General features: G+C 57.2%; 2 protein-coding genes across 7 annotated transcripts in view; both read left to right on the forward strand.

Moving 5' to 3' along the window:
* SPIRE2 (spire type actin nucleation factor 2) overlaps positions 1 to 6,468 on the forward strand; it is a 46,148-nt gene extending 39,680 nt beyond the window's left edge. For all 5 annotated transcript variants that reach the window (XM_073308267.2, XM_073308270.2, XM_073308268.2 and 2 more), the window contains one exon: positions 2,155 to 6,468. In XM_073308267.2, the coding sequence (XP_073164368.1) occupies positions 2,155 to 2,368 (214 nt within the window). In that variant the 3' untranslated portion in view covers positions 2,369 to 6,468. The remainder of the gene's footprint in view (positions 1 to 2,154) is intronic.
* Positions 6,469 to 9,461: 2,993 nt separating this feature from the next.
* TCF25 (TCF25 ribosome quality control complex subunit) overlaps positions 9,462 to 14,663 on the forward strand; it is a 28,303-nt gene continuing 23,101 nt past the window's right edge. Inside the window, exons 1-2 of one of the 2 annotated variants that reach the window (XM_073308281.1) lie at positions 9,462 to 9,635; positions 11,147 to 11,323. In XM_073308281.1, coding sequence (XP_073164382.1) covers positions 9,477 to 9,635; positions 11,147 to 11,323 — 336 coding nt within the window. In that variant the 5' untranslated portion in view covers positions 9,462 to 9,476. Of the gene's footprint in view, positions 9,636 to 10,420; positions 10,881 to 11,146; positions 11,324 to 14,663 lie in introns of those variants that run through there. The other variant, XM_073308282.2, reaches the window with a different exon arrangement.

Here is a 14,663-nt window from a genome sequence, read left to right on the forward strand (position 1 = left end):
TGTCTTCTCTGCCATGCAGCTGTCCCCTACCATCTCCCTGACCCCTCCTTGGCCAGGCTCCCCTTCTGCCTTCCCTCACAGCCCCCGCACCCTCCTCGGCAACTTCGCCCCACACCAGCAAATCCCTGAGCACGCCGACTCTCACCTCCTAGTGTGCCCTTCCACCCTAGCTTGGCTGCTGCCTGCCCTGGGCTCACCAGGTGCTGTTCCCTCTGGTCTCTCAAGAGCTGAGCTCCCTCCTCACCCCCTGCAGTGTCACTCACTGCATCTCCAAACCACCTGTCCATGATCTCCAACCTATCAAGGCCCACAACTGTTCAGGTTCCTCCCCCACAATGCAGACATGCTGTGGTCTCCTCCCTTGTCAAACCCACCCATCCCCTCCAGGCTCAGTGATCCTGCTGGCTACAGCCATTGCCTTGAATCTCTCCTCCAACTCCTTCCTGGAGGACCCTCCAGTCCAGCTGCAGCTTCTCCACTCCACCAAACCCGCTCCCACCGACATCTCCAGCCACCAACTCCTGGTTAAGTCCAAGGGCTGTGTTCCACCCCTCCTCAGCCTCTAGGATGCTTTACGCTCCTGTGTGCCGTGATGTGCTCCCTGAGCTTTCATGGCTCCGGGCCCTCCTGGTTCTCATCCTACCTCTCTGGCCGTTCCTGTGGGGTCTGATTTGATGGATCCATCTCCAACTTCCCTTGCATGTTACTCCTGGGGAAATTCTGCACCACTGCACATGTGCAGAATTTATATTCCCCGCAAATTTCTAAGCTTCCCCGCAGAAAAATGACTTTGCAACGGGGAAGCAAAGGGAAACCACAAGAGCGGTCATGCGACCCTCCCCAGCAGTATGTTTTGGGTGCCCAGGGCAGCCAGCAGAGAGGTAAATCACAGTGGCGTAGGAAGCGGGACTGGGGAAGACCCTGCTTCCTACCCTGCGCTGGGCTCAGCTGTTAGTCCTGGCTGGGCTGGGGAGGACGGGACTACTTCTTCCCCTGTACAGCATCCAGGGCTGGTTCAGACCCACCCCCAGATTTCTTCCCCAGCTACAGGAAGCTCTGCAAACTCTTTCTTCCCTCCCCTGCTTCCTGCACCCATCGCTCCTCAGCTGCAGGGGGAGGAATCCCTGTACAGGGAGCTGCTCCCCCATCTGCCCAACCCACGTGCATCCACACTCCCTCATGCCCAGACCCTTCTGCTGATCCTCACTCCCACCCCCCTTCACTCAGAATCCCCCCGATATGCCCCACTCCCCCTGCACCTGGACCACCACGCAGAGCCACCTACACCCCCACCCCACCGAAACCCAGTCAGCTGTACCTTGATCTCAACCACACTGAGCCCCACTCCCCCAGCATCTGGACCCCACCCCCCGAGTCCCCTTCACCCAGACCCCTCCTGCTGAGCCCCAGCCACCTTCACCTGGACCCCCCTGCAGAGTCAAATTACCTTTGCACCCAGAACCCCTCAACAAGCCCCTGTGCATCCAGATCCCCCTTGCACCTGGATCCCCCACTGTGCTGCCCGCACCCAGATTGCCCCACACAGAACCCTCTCAACCCACAACTGGATCCCCCCACACTGAGCCCCTCCACAGTTGGATCCTGCCTTGCTGAGCCTGCCTGACCACATCTGGTGCACCTAGCACAGAGGGGCAGGGCCCTGGGGTGTTTCTGAGGCAGGCCCGGTGCTTGTGCTGTGTCAGGGGTGGGTGCAGCCTCACCACTGAGTCCGTGTCTGGGGTGGGGGGACCTGCACAGTAATCTCCCACCTCTGTGCAGCCAGTGGCCTGTGCTCCCCACTGCCATGTTGGAGCCTCCACATTTATTTGACAAATAACATTTGCAGAATTTTCCAGAGTTTTAAAATCTTGTGCAGAATTTTTAATTTTTCGGTGCAGAATTTTTATTTTTTTGGCGCAGAATGCCCTCAGGAGTAGCCTGTGCCCCACAGAGTTCTGTCCTCCTCTCCTGCCCCTTTCTCTCTCTCTGTCTGGTCTCTGTCAAGCTTCTGAAACTACTGAGGCTACGTCACTAGTATTGGAGAATGCAAATCAGAGGCTTGACAGTTCCCTGGGCTGGGGTGCTCTGAGTCCTTGCACAGAGCGGAGAGGTATTTCCAAGTGGACGGCTGCTTCTCATGATTGTGTCTTGCAGCTCCCTGCACTGGCGGAGGGTGGAAGAGGAGTTCCCCCACATCTACACCCATGGCTCCATCTTGAAGGACATCTGCAGTGACTGCACCAGCTTCGTGACCGATGTCATCAGCTCGAGCCGGAAGAGCATGGACATCCTGAATACCACACCGCGCAAGGGGAGGAAGACGCAATCCCTCTACATCCAGCCCACGCACATTGCCAAACACCAGTGAAGGACTCCACTGCCGCCCTGCTGGGCCTGGCCCTGGCAGCTTCACAGGCGCCAGGAGACAGGCTCACAACAACTCCGCAGTTTTAGCACCTTTGCAGAAATTGGCTCTCCAATGAGCATACCTCCCATTGAGCTCGGACTTCCTGGGCATCACCTGCCACTCTCACCGACATTCGTGCTCAAGAACCGAACCAAGATGGCTTCCAGATGACCCTGCTGCCTAAAAATTGCCAGCCATCCTTCCCTGGCGTGCCACAAACACCGCTGCCTGCCCCCAGCCTGACTGCTCGTGCCCCTCTTAGACCTCCATTGAGATACCCTGCTAGTGGGGATGTGTGTATGTACATATATAATATATATACAGCTCTATATTTATAGACATTAGTGACCAGCAAGATGGCACATCAGCCAGCGGGACTCACCAGGCTGCGGGTAGTGTCTGACGCCATGTGTTGCACAGCAGGGACCCCACTAGCTCGGTGTCTCCCCATGGGAGGGCAGAAGGACCCAATCGCTTGCTCTGGCTGAGGATGGGCAGGATCCAGGACGTGACTTGGAGCCCAGCTTCTCTCAGATCTGTCGGAGCAGGACCCAGAGTGTTTCATTCCTTCCTTCCCACCTGCGGAGCTGGTACTGCCCAGTTCCTTGGGGTCCCGGAGCAGGCTGGGGCGATCTGTCTGGAAGGTGGGGACCCTAAACATGTCGGGGGAGGAACTGTTCAGACCCTTCTGTTTACATTGCTTCTGATTCGCCTGGAAGGAAAGGAGTCCTTGGGCTGAGGCTCCTGGGCCAGTGTGTGCTGTGGCTAGCATAAGGCAACGTGCTGGTTCTGCCACGTGGCCAAACCCCTGCCATTGGGATCAGGGACACAGGCTGTAGACCCCCTCCTCTGCCCACCCAGCCCGGCACCTTTCCCCTCCAGCTCGTCCCTTGGTGTCAAGGGCTGCCTGGGCTGGGAGGCCCCCAGGGCTCAATTCCCACCAAACACATCTGGCAGAGCTGGGCTGGCTAGAAGCCCTGGCTGGGTCTTAGGCCCTATGTTTGAGTCCAGGGCATAGTACTTGTGATGGCCTGAGCACCTGTCCTGGGCAGCCAGAGGGGGTGTTGAGCCTTTGAGGTTCAGTGAGGGTGGCACATGGCCCTGCCCCAAGGAGGAGACTGGGGCCCTCTGCTCCCCGTGGGGAGACCCCCTGCGCATTACTGAGAGCAGAGGCTTTGCACGGCTCCTTTCTAGCTCAGTCATTGAGCCGGGATCATGGGGATCTCCAGTGTCTGCCTGTCCCCACTGCTCCCTTCCCTTCGCTGCCCTTCTCCCTGCAACCTCGCTCTGGCTGCCTGTCAGGGCCCCTGTCCCTGGGGTAAGAAGGAGTCCGGTGGCACCTGGAAGACTAACAGATTTATTGGGGCATAAGCTGAAGAAGTGGTGCTTTACCCACAAAAGCTTATGCCCAAATAAATCTGTTAGTCTTCCAGGTGCCACCGGACTCCTTGTTGTTTTTGTGGGTACAGACTAACACGGCTCCCCCCGACACTTGTCCCTGGGGTGCTGCCCACCTGCTGTGCCACTGGCCGTGAAGCCGGCGCTGGCCGTATTTAGTCAGACACTCGGCTGTGAGTATATATTTCTCTCTGTGCCGCAAGGCTGCGCGTGGCATCGGGGCCTTTCCCCAAGGGGCTCGCTCCGGGAAGGGCTGGGCTGTTTGTCCTGTTCCCAGTGCGGGTGGCTGCGCCGTGCCGGTGAGTGACCCCGTGCAGCAGCAGGGGAGAGCAGCTGCAGGCAGCCAGGGCAAGGCTGGCCGCGTGGTCATGCAGAGCCCACAGGGCTGCTGCTTGCTTCGAATGAAGCCGGCCATGCCCCTGCTGCCTGTGAAGCATCCCCGGCCCCCACCAGCGCTCTGCAGTTACCGGTAATAATAGGGAGCAGGGCTCTGCAGCAGCCCAGGGAGCCAGGCCAGCGCCGTCCCCAAGCACAGGGGCGAAGACAGAACAGACGCACAGAGAAGGGAGGTGTCTTGCCCAGGCCACCCCGAGCACAGTCCAGTACCAACAGCCCGAGCGTAACGGAGCTAGCATGCTCTGCCGCTGCTCCTTGTTACAGGTGCTGGCGTGAGCTGGGGGCGGTAAGCTAGCCAGGCCGCACTGCACTGTCCCTAAAGACTGGCTCCAGCCCCTCTGGGGGTGCGTTAGCCAGAAGCCTAGCATGCTAAATCTCACATGCCCCCGCCCCCTGGATCATCTCTGGGGGAGTAGCCAGCTGGCAGGGCTGTCGTGGTAGCCAATGTGGTGCCCGACAGTCCCTGGGTCTCACCATTGGCCCTTTCTCCATCCCGGGAAGAGCCCGGCTGGCCGCCGCTCTCTGAGTAAGGAGCCCAGCGATGAGGAGCAAAGGTTCCTGCCCAGCCTGCTTCACTGGAGGTAGAGGAGATTGCCGAAGACTCTGCCAGCCCCACTCCTCTGGCTCCAGGCATCTCCTGGCCTTTCCAAGGCTGATTTTGGTTACGTGGTCTGGGCCCTGAACCAGACTAGTCACAGAACAAAAGGGAAGCCCTTGAGAAAGGCCTGACCAGTCACAGGTCCATGCTCTCTCCCATCTTAGTGCACCCAGATGTGGCTCAACATCCCCCCGGCCAAGAAGCAAGTGCCTGGAGCCCCGAGGAGTCCAGCTGGCCTTCTCTAAGCTTCATCGTTTGCTGCTTCACCACCGAGGCCTGCACTGAGGAGGCCTGGCTGGGTCACCAGCCACGGCTGCTGTTTAAATGTGCTCACAGAATGTATTTGTCTAGAGCATCCTTTGTACAAAGTAGCCTGGCTTATGGAGGTCTGAGGGACACCATGCCCTCCTCCCTGCTCAGGGCAAAGAGAGGCATGGGGACCTGGGGCAAACAAAATCATGCTCCTGTAGCAGGGGGGTTCCTCAGAGAGCGGGTGTCCAGTGTACTGGGCGCACCGTCTCCCCACAGACTGTGCCTGCCCAGATGCTGTGGTCCAGGTAAAGCACCCAAGCCGTGTAACTAAAGGGACTATTCCACAATGTGCCACTAGCCCTTTGTGTACCGCCCCTTGGGTGTGTGTTGTGTCCTGTGACACAGGGTAATACAAACTACACATGCCCAACGTGCCCAAACAAGTCCAAGGGCAGGACCTGATTTTCAGTAGCTCAGAAACCCCGGGCCCAGGCCACCAGTGCCTACTTTGCACTTTCACAGTCTGACTACATGGACAGATTGGGTTTCGTGCCTGCAGGTGGCCAGTTAGACATTCAGGCCTTGTCCACACTAGAAAAGGTTTGCTGGTTATACTGGCAAACCCTTCTGGTGGGGATGCAGCTGAAATGAGTGCTTTGGTGGTATAGTTTATACCAGTTCCCCAAACCAAATAGCTGTGCTGGCCAAAAGCCCCCTTTTGCTGGTATGACGGTCTCTACAGTGGGGCATTAGCCAGCCTAGCGATGTTAGGTGGGAGAGTGAGTTTTCACACTCCTAACCAACATAGCTGCCGCAAAACTTTGCAACGTAGATCAGGCTTCAGACAGGCAACTGGCTCGTGCTCATAAATCAAGTAAATAATTCTGCATGCAGCATGAAGTGACTGAGCTTTGGCAAACCAGGCCTGGATGGGAACTGGCAGCATTTGGGGGAAGGTGCATCTTCCCTGGGAAACTGCATAACGTGTGAAGGGGAAGCAAGGGGGAATGCTTCTGCAGACTCCACGACCTAGCAGCCCCTCTCCACGCTGAAGATGCCATCCTGGCAAAAACCCGTGGTCCTCCGCTGCCCATGGGTGCTGGTTTGTGAGGTTAGCCTGCATTGGTGCCGCCCCGCTCGCTTCTCCCTGGTTTGACTCGACCACCTTTTGCTAACACATAAGAACGACAATGCACAAACGCATCCTCCTGCGCGTGTCAGGGTTGACAGGTGCGCGTGAATGGGGGTGACCCTGCCCGCATGTCCTGCCCATGGCTGAGCCATCGGCCAATGTTTTGTACACAGCCCATCCTGTACAGAAGAAATGTATATTGTAAATAACGTGCACCTGGACTGGCATGGTTGCTCTTGTACATACGGTTGCTCCCATACTAATAAATCCCTATTTTGAGCTGCAGTGGCTGTTTCGTAATGCTTTGTCAGCACATACTAATTCCTGTGCTGGGCAAGTGGGAAAGCTGGTGGGGTAGCTATGGGTGGATGGAAGCCGACCCAGACGGCGCTGTAGCTTACTCCTGGGGGAATTTTGTGCCACTGCGTGTGCGCAGAATTAATATCCTCCGCAGATTTCTTTGCTTTCCTGCAGAAAAATGACTTTCTGACAGGGAAGCTGCAAGAGCAGTCATGCACCACTCCTGGCAGAGCAGGTACATTGTTTCAGGCACCCGGAGCAGCCGGCGGAGAGGTAAATCACCATGGGGCTGGGGACACCCCAGCCAGTGGCTTCTACCCTGAGCCGGGATCAGCTGCTAATGCCGACTGGGCTGGAGGCAGGAGAGGACAGGACTTCCTCTTCCCCTGCAAGGAGTGTCTGGAGCTGTGTCAGATCCAACCCCAGAAACCTCCCGCAGCTGCAGAAAGCTCAGCATCCTCCCCTGCTTCCTGCCCCCATCGCTCCTCAACTGTGGGGGAAGGGGTCACTGTATGGGAAACTGCTCCCCCATCCATCCAACTCCTGTGCAGCCGGACCTCCCATACTGAGACACTGCTGCCAAGCCTCACCGGGTACATTCAGAACCTCCATACCCGAACCCCACCTCACTGAACCTCAACCCCTGCATCTGGACCACTCCTGCACCCAGATCCCCTGCCTCCGGACTCCCACCCCTGCACCCAGACCACCCCCAACTAAGCTCCCTACACTCAAACCCCCACACTGATGCCCCACCCCCTGCACCACCCTGAGCCCCCCACACCCAGACCCCTCCACTGAGCCCCAACCACCTTCACCTGGAAGCCCTGCAGAGTCCCATTGGTCCTTCACCTAGAACCCACCCCCAACAAGCCTCTGTGCATCCAGATCCCCCTACACCTAGACCCCCCACTTAGCTGCCTTCACTCAGATTGTCCCACACAAAACCCTCTCTCCCCACACCTGGATCCCCCCACACTGAGCCCCTCCACACTTAGACCCTGCCTGGTTGAGCTGCCTGCCCCAGAGTGTTTCTGGGGCAAGCCCAGGCCTTGTGCTGCGTCAGGGTCAGGTGCCAGCTCACGGCTAAGTCTGTGTCCTGGGAGTGGGGAGGCCGCAGGGTGATCTTCCACCTTCAGCAAATCAGTGGCCTGTGCTCCCCCTGCCGTGCTGGAGCCTCTACATTTATTTATTGACAAATAAAACTTGCAGAATTTTAAAATATTGAGCGCAGAATTTGAATTTTTTTGGCACAGAATGTCCTGAGGAGGAGTAGCTGCACCAAGCCCCAGAGAGCTACTGAAATTGGTGGGAGAGGAAATTGTGAGGAAAGGAGCCTGCACTAGGTGTCCAGGGCAGCAAGGTTGCTGGGCCAGCCCGCGCTCAGCTTGTATTGAGAAGAGGAAGGTGAGCACTTTTCCCCAGGAACTTTTTCAGCACCTTGTCCCTAAATTCTTATTCAAGTTTCATATGTATTCAAGTGTTCATGTTGGAGTGCCAGCCAGAGGCCACAGTCAGGGTTGGGGCCCCATTGTGCTGGCTCTACACAGACACATGCAGAGACACAGCCCTGCCCCATAGAACTCACCGTCTAAGAAAGGTCTCAGTCCAAATTCAGCCATAAGAGAGCGGCACTTGTTTACGCTACGGCTGAGTTTGGCACCTTGTGCGGGAGCCTTCGGCTTGCAGAGTGAGTGCCCTGCAGTGGTTACTGGTGCAGTCAGCCCCGTGGGTCCTGGACCCCAGCAAGGGGCTTTTCCAGACCTCCTGGATTGCTTTGTTCCTGCTGCGGATGGCTGTCTCCTGTCGAGATGGTGAGCTCAAAGGTGGGGACAGGCTTTCCATACCAGGGCTGGCTGGTGCCCCGGACCTGGCACTGTTGTTTGTGTGTGTATATGAATTTCAGCGCTGGAGAAAGGCACCTGGGTGACAGCCCAGCAGCAGGAAGGCCTCCTTCTTCAGAGCAGGAGCAGCGGGTGCAGTATCAGTGTGAGCCTCCATTTGCCAGTGTCTCTCACCCCTAGCATGTCTCATTAACATATGTGTAAACAGACAGACATGGCTCTGGGATGCACGATCACCCAGTGCCCCAGCTGATGTCAGTGGCGGGGAGGGGCATGGGAATGATGCAATAAGAGAAGAGCACATTATTACCATAATCATGTCTTTATGGTAGTGCCTAAGGCCCACTGTGCTAGAGGTGCTGTACCTGGAAACAATAGTCCCTGCCCAGAACCACTTACTTGAACAGAGACGCGGGGAGGTTCTGGCTGCACGGCTTCCGCAGCAGTCACCTCCTGCCCTGAAACGCCCTGGGTTGCTTTACTTATCAGCACGAACCAGACAAGTGGCTGTTTCTCTCCTTCACTCCTGGAGGTGCCGGGAGTCATGGTGGATTTAAATTCCTTCTGGCAGACGGGCACTTAGCCAGCATGGCATGAAGTGCATGAAGCTACCTCGGGCAGACCAGGCCTGGCAGCACACAGCACACGATGCCAAGGTTGTGCCCAGTCCTTGTCTCTCTTTCCTTACACAACACCTGGGTTGGCAGAGGGGCAGCAGCAGCAGTGCCCTGTGGCGCCTCTTCCTGCCCCGCACGCTGCAGCCCCCTCCCCACAGGGCAGAGCTGGGTCCAGGGGCAGATGGGGAACTCCTAGGCAGCCTGTGTCTCTGGCCAGGGAGGGGCCCGTTGCGGCCGGCCCCAGAGCTCAGCAGGGGCGAGGGAGCGCCTGTTGTGATGCGAATGGGGAGCCGCAGGGGCGCACGTCTCCCGGAGAGCCGCTCCGCCCGCGGCTACCTCTAGGGAGCGCGTGGGACGCGGCTCGCTCCCGCCGCAATTTATCTCACGCCGCTCAAGCCTGAGGGCGGAGCGTGAAACAGGGGGCGGAACGGAGAGCAGCGCATGCGCGCAGGGCCTCTGTTCCGTTCGGCCGCGGAGCCGCGCTCGTCGCCTGTCGCGCAGGCGCAGCGGAGGGGGGGCCGAGGCCGGCTCCATGTCGCGGCGGGCCCTGCGGAGGCTGCGCGGGGAGCAGCGGGGCCAGGAGCCCCTGGAGCCGGGGGGGCTGCGGCTGGGCCCCGAGGGGGCGGGGGAGGAGCCGAGCCGCGGCAGGAGGGGGCCGGAGCGGGGCGGGGTCAGCAACCTGTACGAGCTGGTGAGGGGCCGGGCCGGGCCGGTGGAAGTGCCGCGGGGGGGCGGTGGAAGGACCGGGGGGGGTGGAAGGACTGAGGGGGGGTGGAAGTGTCGGGGGGCGGGAGCGGTGGAAGTACCGGGGGGGGGTGGAAGTACCGGGGGCGGGAGCGGTGGAAGGACCGGGGGGGGGTGGAAGTACCGGGGGCGGGGGCGGTGGAAGGACCGGGGGGGGGGTGGAAGTGTCGGGGGTGGGGGTGGAAGTACCGGGGGTGGGGGTGGAAGTGTCGGGGGCGGGAGCGGTGGAAGGACCAGGGGGGGGTGGAAGTGTCGGGGGCAGGAGCGGTGGAAGTACCGGGGGGGGGTGGAAGTACCGGGGGCGGGGGCGGTGGAAGTACCGGGGGGGGGTGGAAGTACCGGGGGGAGGTGGAAGTACCGGGGGCGGGGGCGGTGGAAGGACCGGGGGGGGGGTGGAAGTACCGGGGGCGGGGGCGGTGGAAGTACCGGGGGGGGGGTGGAAGTACCGGGGGGAGGTGGAAGTGTCGGGGGCGGGAGCGGTGGAAGGACCGGGGGGGTGTGTGTGGAAGAGGCGGGGGGGTGTGTGTGGAAGAGGCGGGGGCGGGAGCGGTGGAAGGACCGGGGGGGTGTGTGTGGAAGAGGCGGGGGGGTGTGTGTGGAAGAGGCGGGGGGGTGGGGGTGGAAGTGCCAGGGGTGAGAGCGGTGGAAGGACCGAGGGGGGGTGGAAGTGCTGTGGGGGGTCCTAGCAGTGCCCCCTGCCCCGGCGGGCTGTAATGCGGAGCTGCCCCGCGGTGAGGGGAGGGGGCGTAATGGAGGCCGGGCTCTCCAGCCCCTGCTCCATGGCTATCCCCAGCTCTCGGCTGCCCCAGCGGGGCTCCTCGGCCCTTTGCTGGCAGGGGATGGGCCGGGTGGCCGGATCCCCCCCATCCCTCTGGCAGTGAGCGAGTCAGGGGTCCGGGCTGTGAGAGCTTCTGCTGCGGGCCCTGCCGGCCCCTGGCTCGCCCATGTTCACTCGGGACAAGTGAGCGGTGCCCCCGTTCCAGGTACCAGCCTGGACGTGCAGCTGGGTGCCCACTATCTCCTCCCCACCCCGGTGGGCATACAGCCATCAAGGCTGAGCCCTGCTTCTCTCCTCTCATTTGTATTGTGGTATCGCCTGGGAGCCCCAGTTCTGGTCCAGGCCTCCATGGCTCCTAGATGAGACAAGAGAGAACAGATGGATGGGCAGACAGGGAGCAAAGAGACAGCCTTGGTGAGCATGACAGGCTCTGATCTCTGGACACCAGCAGCCAAACTCCTGTCAAGTTTCTTGTAGGCTTCTACCAAATGGCCAAATTTAGCTTCTGCTCCTGTCACGTTGGCAGGGTTTTTCTCTTTCTGTAGATGTGAGTAAAATACAGATCTGTGCTCCTGGTGTGCAGCTTTGTGCTGGTGGGAACCAAGGCAATGCAGACTCAGCCAAGTATCCATCCCTCTGTTGTCCCCAGATTCCTGAACCTTGTACCCCTGTCTGCACAGATAACCAATGAAGAATTGGAGGATGATCCAGGATCCAAAGAGGAGAGGGCAGAGTCCAGACTGAACGAGCAAGATGGCACAGGGAACAATGAAGAAGCTGAAACTGGAGAGCCGGAGAGCGATGGGCAGAGAGCTGGAGAAGAGACTCAACAGGACCAGACAGTGACCAAACTGCAGGTACCTGGGAATGTTCAATATCCACACCCGCTAGGGATTGGTCATAATTATGAAGAGAGTTCTTTACTCCCTCTTCATACTGGCATCGGTAGCTCCTTGCCTTACTGGGTTAGTGCATCAGTCTGTGACCTCTGGGGACCAGAATTCAAATAAGTGAAATTGACTGGTTTCAACTGAGATGCCATTTGTCCACCTCCCCAAAGCACTGCATACCTTGGCCTGACTGACAGTGTGAGGCCTAGGGTTGGAACAGCAGGGCATAGCTGTGTTGGGTTCTCGTCCATCCTCCCCGTGGAAGGAAAAGGCAAGTGGTGTTCTCGTCCATCCTCTCGCAAGTGGTGTTCTCGTCCATCCTCCCCGTGGAAGGAAAAGGCCTGGGTAGGGACCGTCGAATCGTGGAAGTCAACGAATGGCTACGCAGGTGGTGTCGGAGAGAAGGCTTTGGATTCTTTGACCATGGGATGGTGTTACATGAAGGAGGAGTGCTAGGCAGAGACGGGCTCCACCTTACGAAGAGAGGGAAGAGCATCTTTGCGAGCAGGCTGGCTAACCTAGTGAGGAGGGCTTTAAACTAAGTTCACCGGGGGAAGGAGACCAAAGCCCTGAGGTAAGTGGGAAAGCGGGATACCGGGAGGAAGCACAGGCAGGAATGTCTGTGAGGGGAGGACTCCTGCCTCATACTGAGAATGAGGGGCGATCAGCAGGTTATCTCAAGTGCTTATATACGAATGCACAAAGCCTTGGAAACAAGCAGGGAGAACTGGAGGTCCTGGTGATGTCAAGGAATTATGACGTGATTGGAATAACAGAGACTTGATGGGATAACTCACATGACTGGAGTACTGTCATGGATGGTTATAAACTGTTCAGGAAGGACAGGCAGGGCAGAAAAGGTGGGGGAGTAGCACTGTATGTAAAGGAGCAGTATGACTGCTCAGAGCTCCGGTACGAAACTGCAGAAAAACCTGAGTGTCTCTGGATTAAGTTTAGAAGTGTGAGCAACAAGAGTGATGTAGTGGTGTGAGTCTGCTATAGACCACCGGACCAGGGGGATGAGGTGGATGAGGCTTTCTTCCGGCAGCTCACGGAAGCTACTAGATCGCATGCCCTGGTTCTCATGGGTGACTTTAATTTTCCTGATATCTGCTGGGAGAGCAATATAGCGGTGCATAGACAATCCAGGAAGTTTTTGGAAAGCGTAGGGGACAATTTCCTGGTGCAAGTGCTAGAGGAGCCAACAAGGGGGGAGCTTTTCTTGACCTGCTGCTCACAAACCGGAAAGAATTAGTAGGGGAAGCAAAAGTGGATGGGAATCTGGGAGGCAGTGACCATGAGTTGGTCGAGTTCAGGATCCTGACACAGGGAAGAAAGGTAAGCAGCAGGATACGGACCCTGGACTTCAGGAAAGCAGACTTCAACTCCCTCAGGGAACGGATGGGTAGGATCCCCTGGGGGACTAACATGAAGGGGAAAGGAGTCCAGGAGAGCTGGCTGTATTTCAAGGAATCCCTGTTGAGGTTACAGGGACAAACCATCCCGATGTGTCGAAAGAATAGTAAATATGGCAGGCGACCAGCTTGGCTTAACGGTGAAATCCTAGAGGATCTTAAACATAAAAAAGAAGCTTACAAGAAGTGGAAGCTTGGACATATGACCAGGGAAAAGTATAAAAATATTGCTCGGGCATGTAGGAATGAAATCAGGAGGGCCAAATCGCACCTGGAGCTGTAGCTAGCAAGAGATGTCAAGAGTAACAAGAAGGGTTTCTTCAGGTATGTTGGCAACAAGAAGAAAGCCAAGGAAAGTGTGGGCCCCTTAATGAATGAGGGAGGCAACCTAGTGACAGAGGATGTGGAAAAAGCTAATGTACTCAATGCTTTTTTTGCCTCTGTCTTCACTAACAAGGTCAGCTCCCAGACTGCTGCGCTGGGCATCACAACATGGGGAATAGATGGCCAGCCCTCTGTGGAGAAAGAGGTGGTTAGGGACTATTTAGAAAAGCTGGACGTGCACAAGTCCATGGGGCCGGACGAGTTGCATCCGAGAGTGCTAAAGGAACTGGCGGCTGTGATTGCAGAGCCATTGGCCATTATCTTTGAAAACTCGTGGTGAACGGGGGAAGTCCCGGATGACTGGAAAAAGGCTAATGTAGTGCCAATCTTTAAAAAAGGGAAGAAGGAGGATCCTGGGAACTACAGGCCAGTCAGCCTCACTTCAGTCCCCGGAAAAATCATGGAGCAGGTCCTCAAAGAATCAATCCTGAAGCACTTACACGAGAGGAAAGTGATCAGGAACAGTCAGCATGGATTCACCAAGGGAAGATCATGCCTGACTAATCTAATCGCCTTCTATGATGAGATTACTGGTTCTGTGGATGAAGGGAAAGCAGTGGATGTATTGTATCTTGACTTTAGCAAAGCTTTTGACACGGTCTCCCACAGTATTCTTGTCAGCAAGTTAAAGAAGTACGGGCTGGATGAATGTACTATAAGGTGGGTAGAAAGTTGGCTAGATTGTCGGGCTCAATGGGTAGTGATCAATGGCTCCACGTCTAGTTGGCAGCCGGTGTCAAGTGGAGTGCCCCAGGGGTCGGTCCTGGGGCCGGTTTTGTTCAATATCTTCATAAGTGATCTGGAGGATGGTGTGGATTGCACTTTCAGCAAATTTGCGGATGATACTAAACTGGGAGGAGTGGTAGATATGCTGGAGGGCAGGGATAGGATACAGAGGGACCTAGACAAATTGGAGGATTGGGCCAAAAGAAATCTGATGAGGTTCAATAAGGATAAGTGCAGGGTCCTGCACTTAGGACGGAAGAACCCAATGCACAGCTACAGACTAGGGACCGAATGGCTAGGCATCAGTTCTGCGGAAAAGGACCTAGGGGTGACGGTGGATGAGAAGCTGGATATGAGTCAGCAGTGTGCCCTTGTTGCCAAGAAGGCCAATGGCATTTTGGGATGTATAAGTAGGGGCATAGCCAGCAGATCGAGGGACGTGATCGTCCCCCTCTATTCGACATTGGTGAGGCCTCATCTGGAGCACTGTGTCTAGTTTTGGGCCCCACACTACAAGAAGGATGTGGATAAATTGGAAAGAGTCCAGCGAAGGGCAACAAAAATGATTAAGGGACTGGAACACATGACTTATGAGGAGAGGCTGAGGGAACTGGGATTGTTTAGTCTGCAGAAGAGAAGAATGAGGGGGGATTTGATAGCTGCTTTCAACTACCTGAGAGGTGGTTCCAGAGAGGATGGTTCTAGACTGTTCTCAGTGGTGGAAGAGGACAGGACAAGGACTAATGGTCTCAAGTTGCAGTGGGGGAGGTTTAGGTTGGATA

This window comes from Lepidochelys kempii, chromosome 12 (assembly GCF_965140285.1).
Source record: "Lepidochelys kempii isolate rLepKem1 chromosome 12, rLepKem1.hap1, whole genome shotgun sequence".
Taxonomy (NCBI): domain Eukaryota; kingdom Metazoa; phylum Chordata; order Testudines; family Cheloniidae; genus Lepidochelys; species Lepidochelys kempii.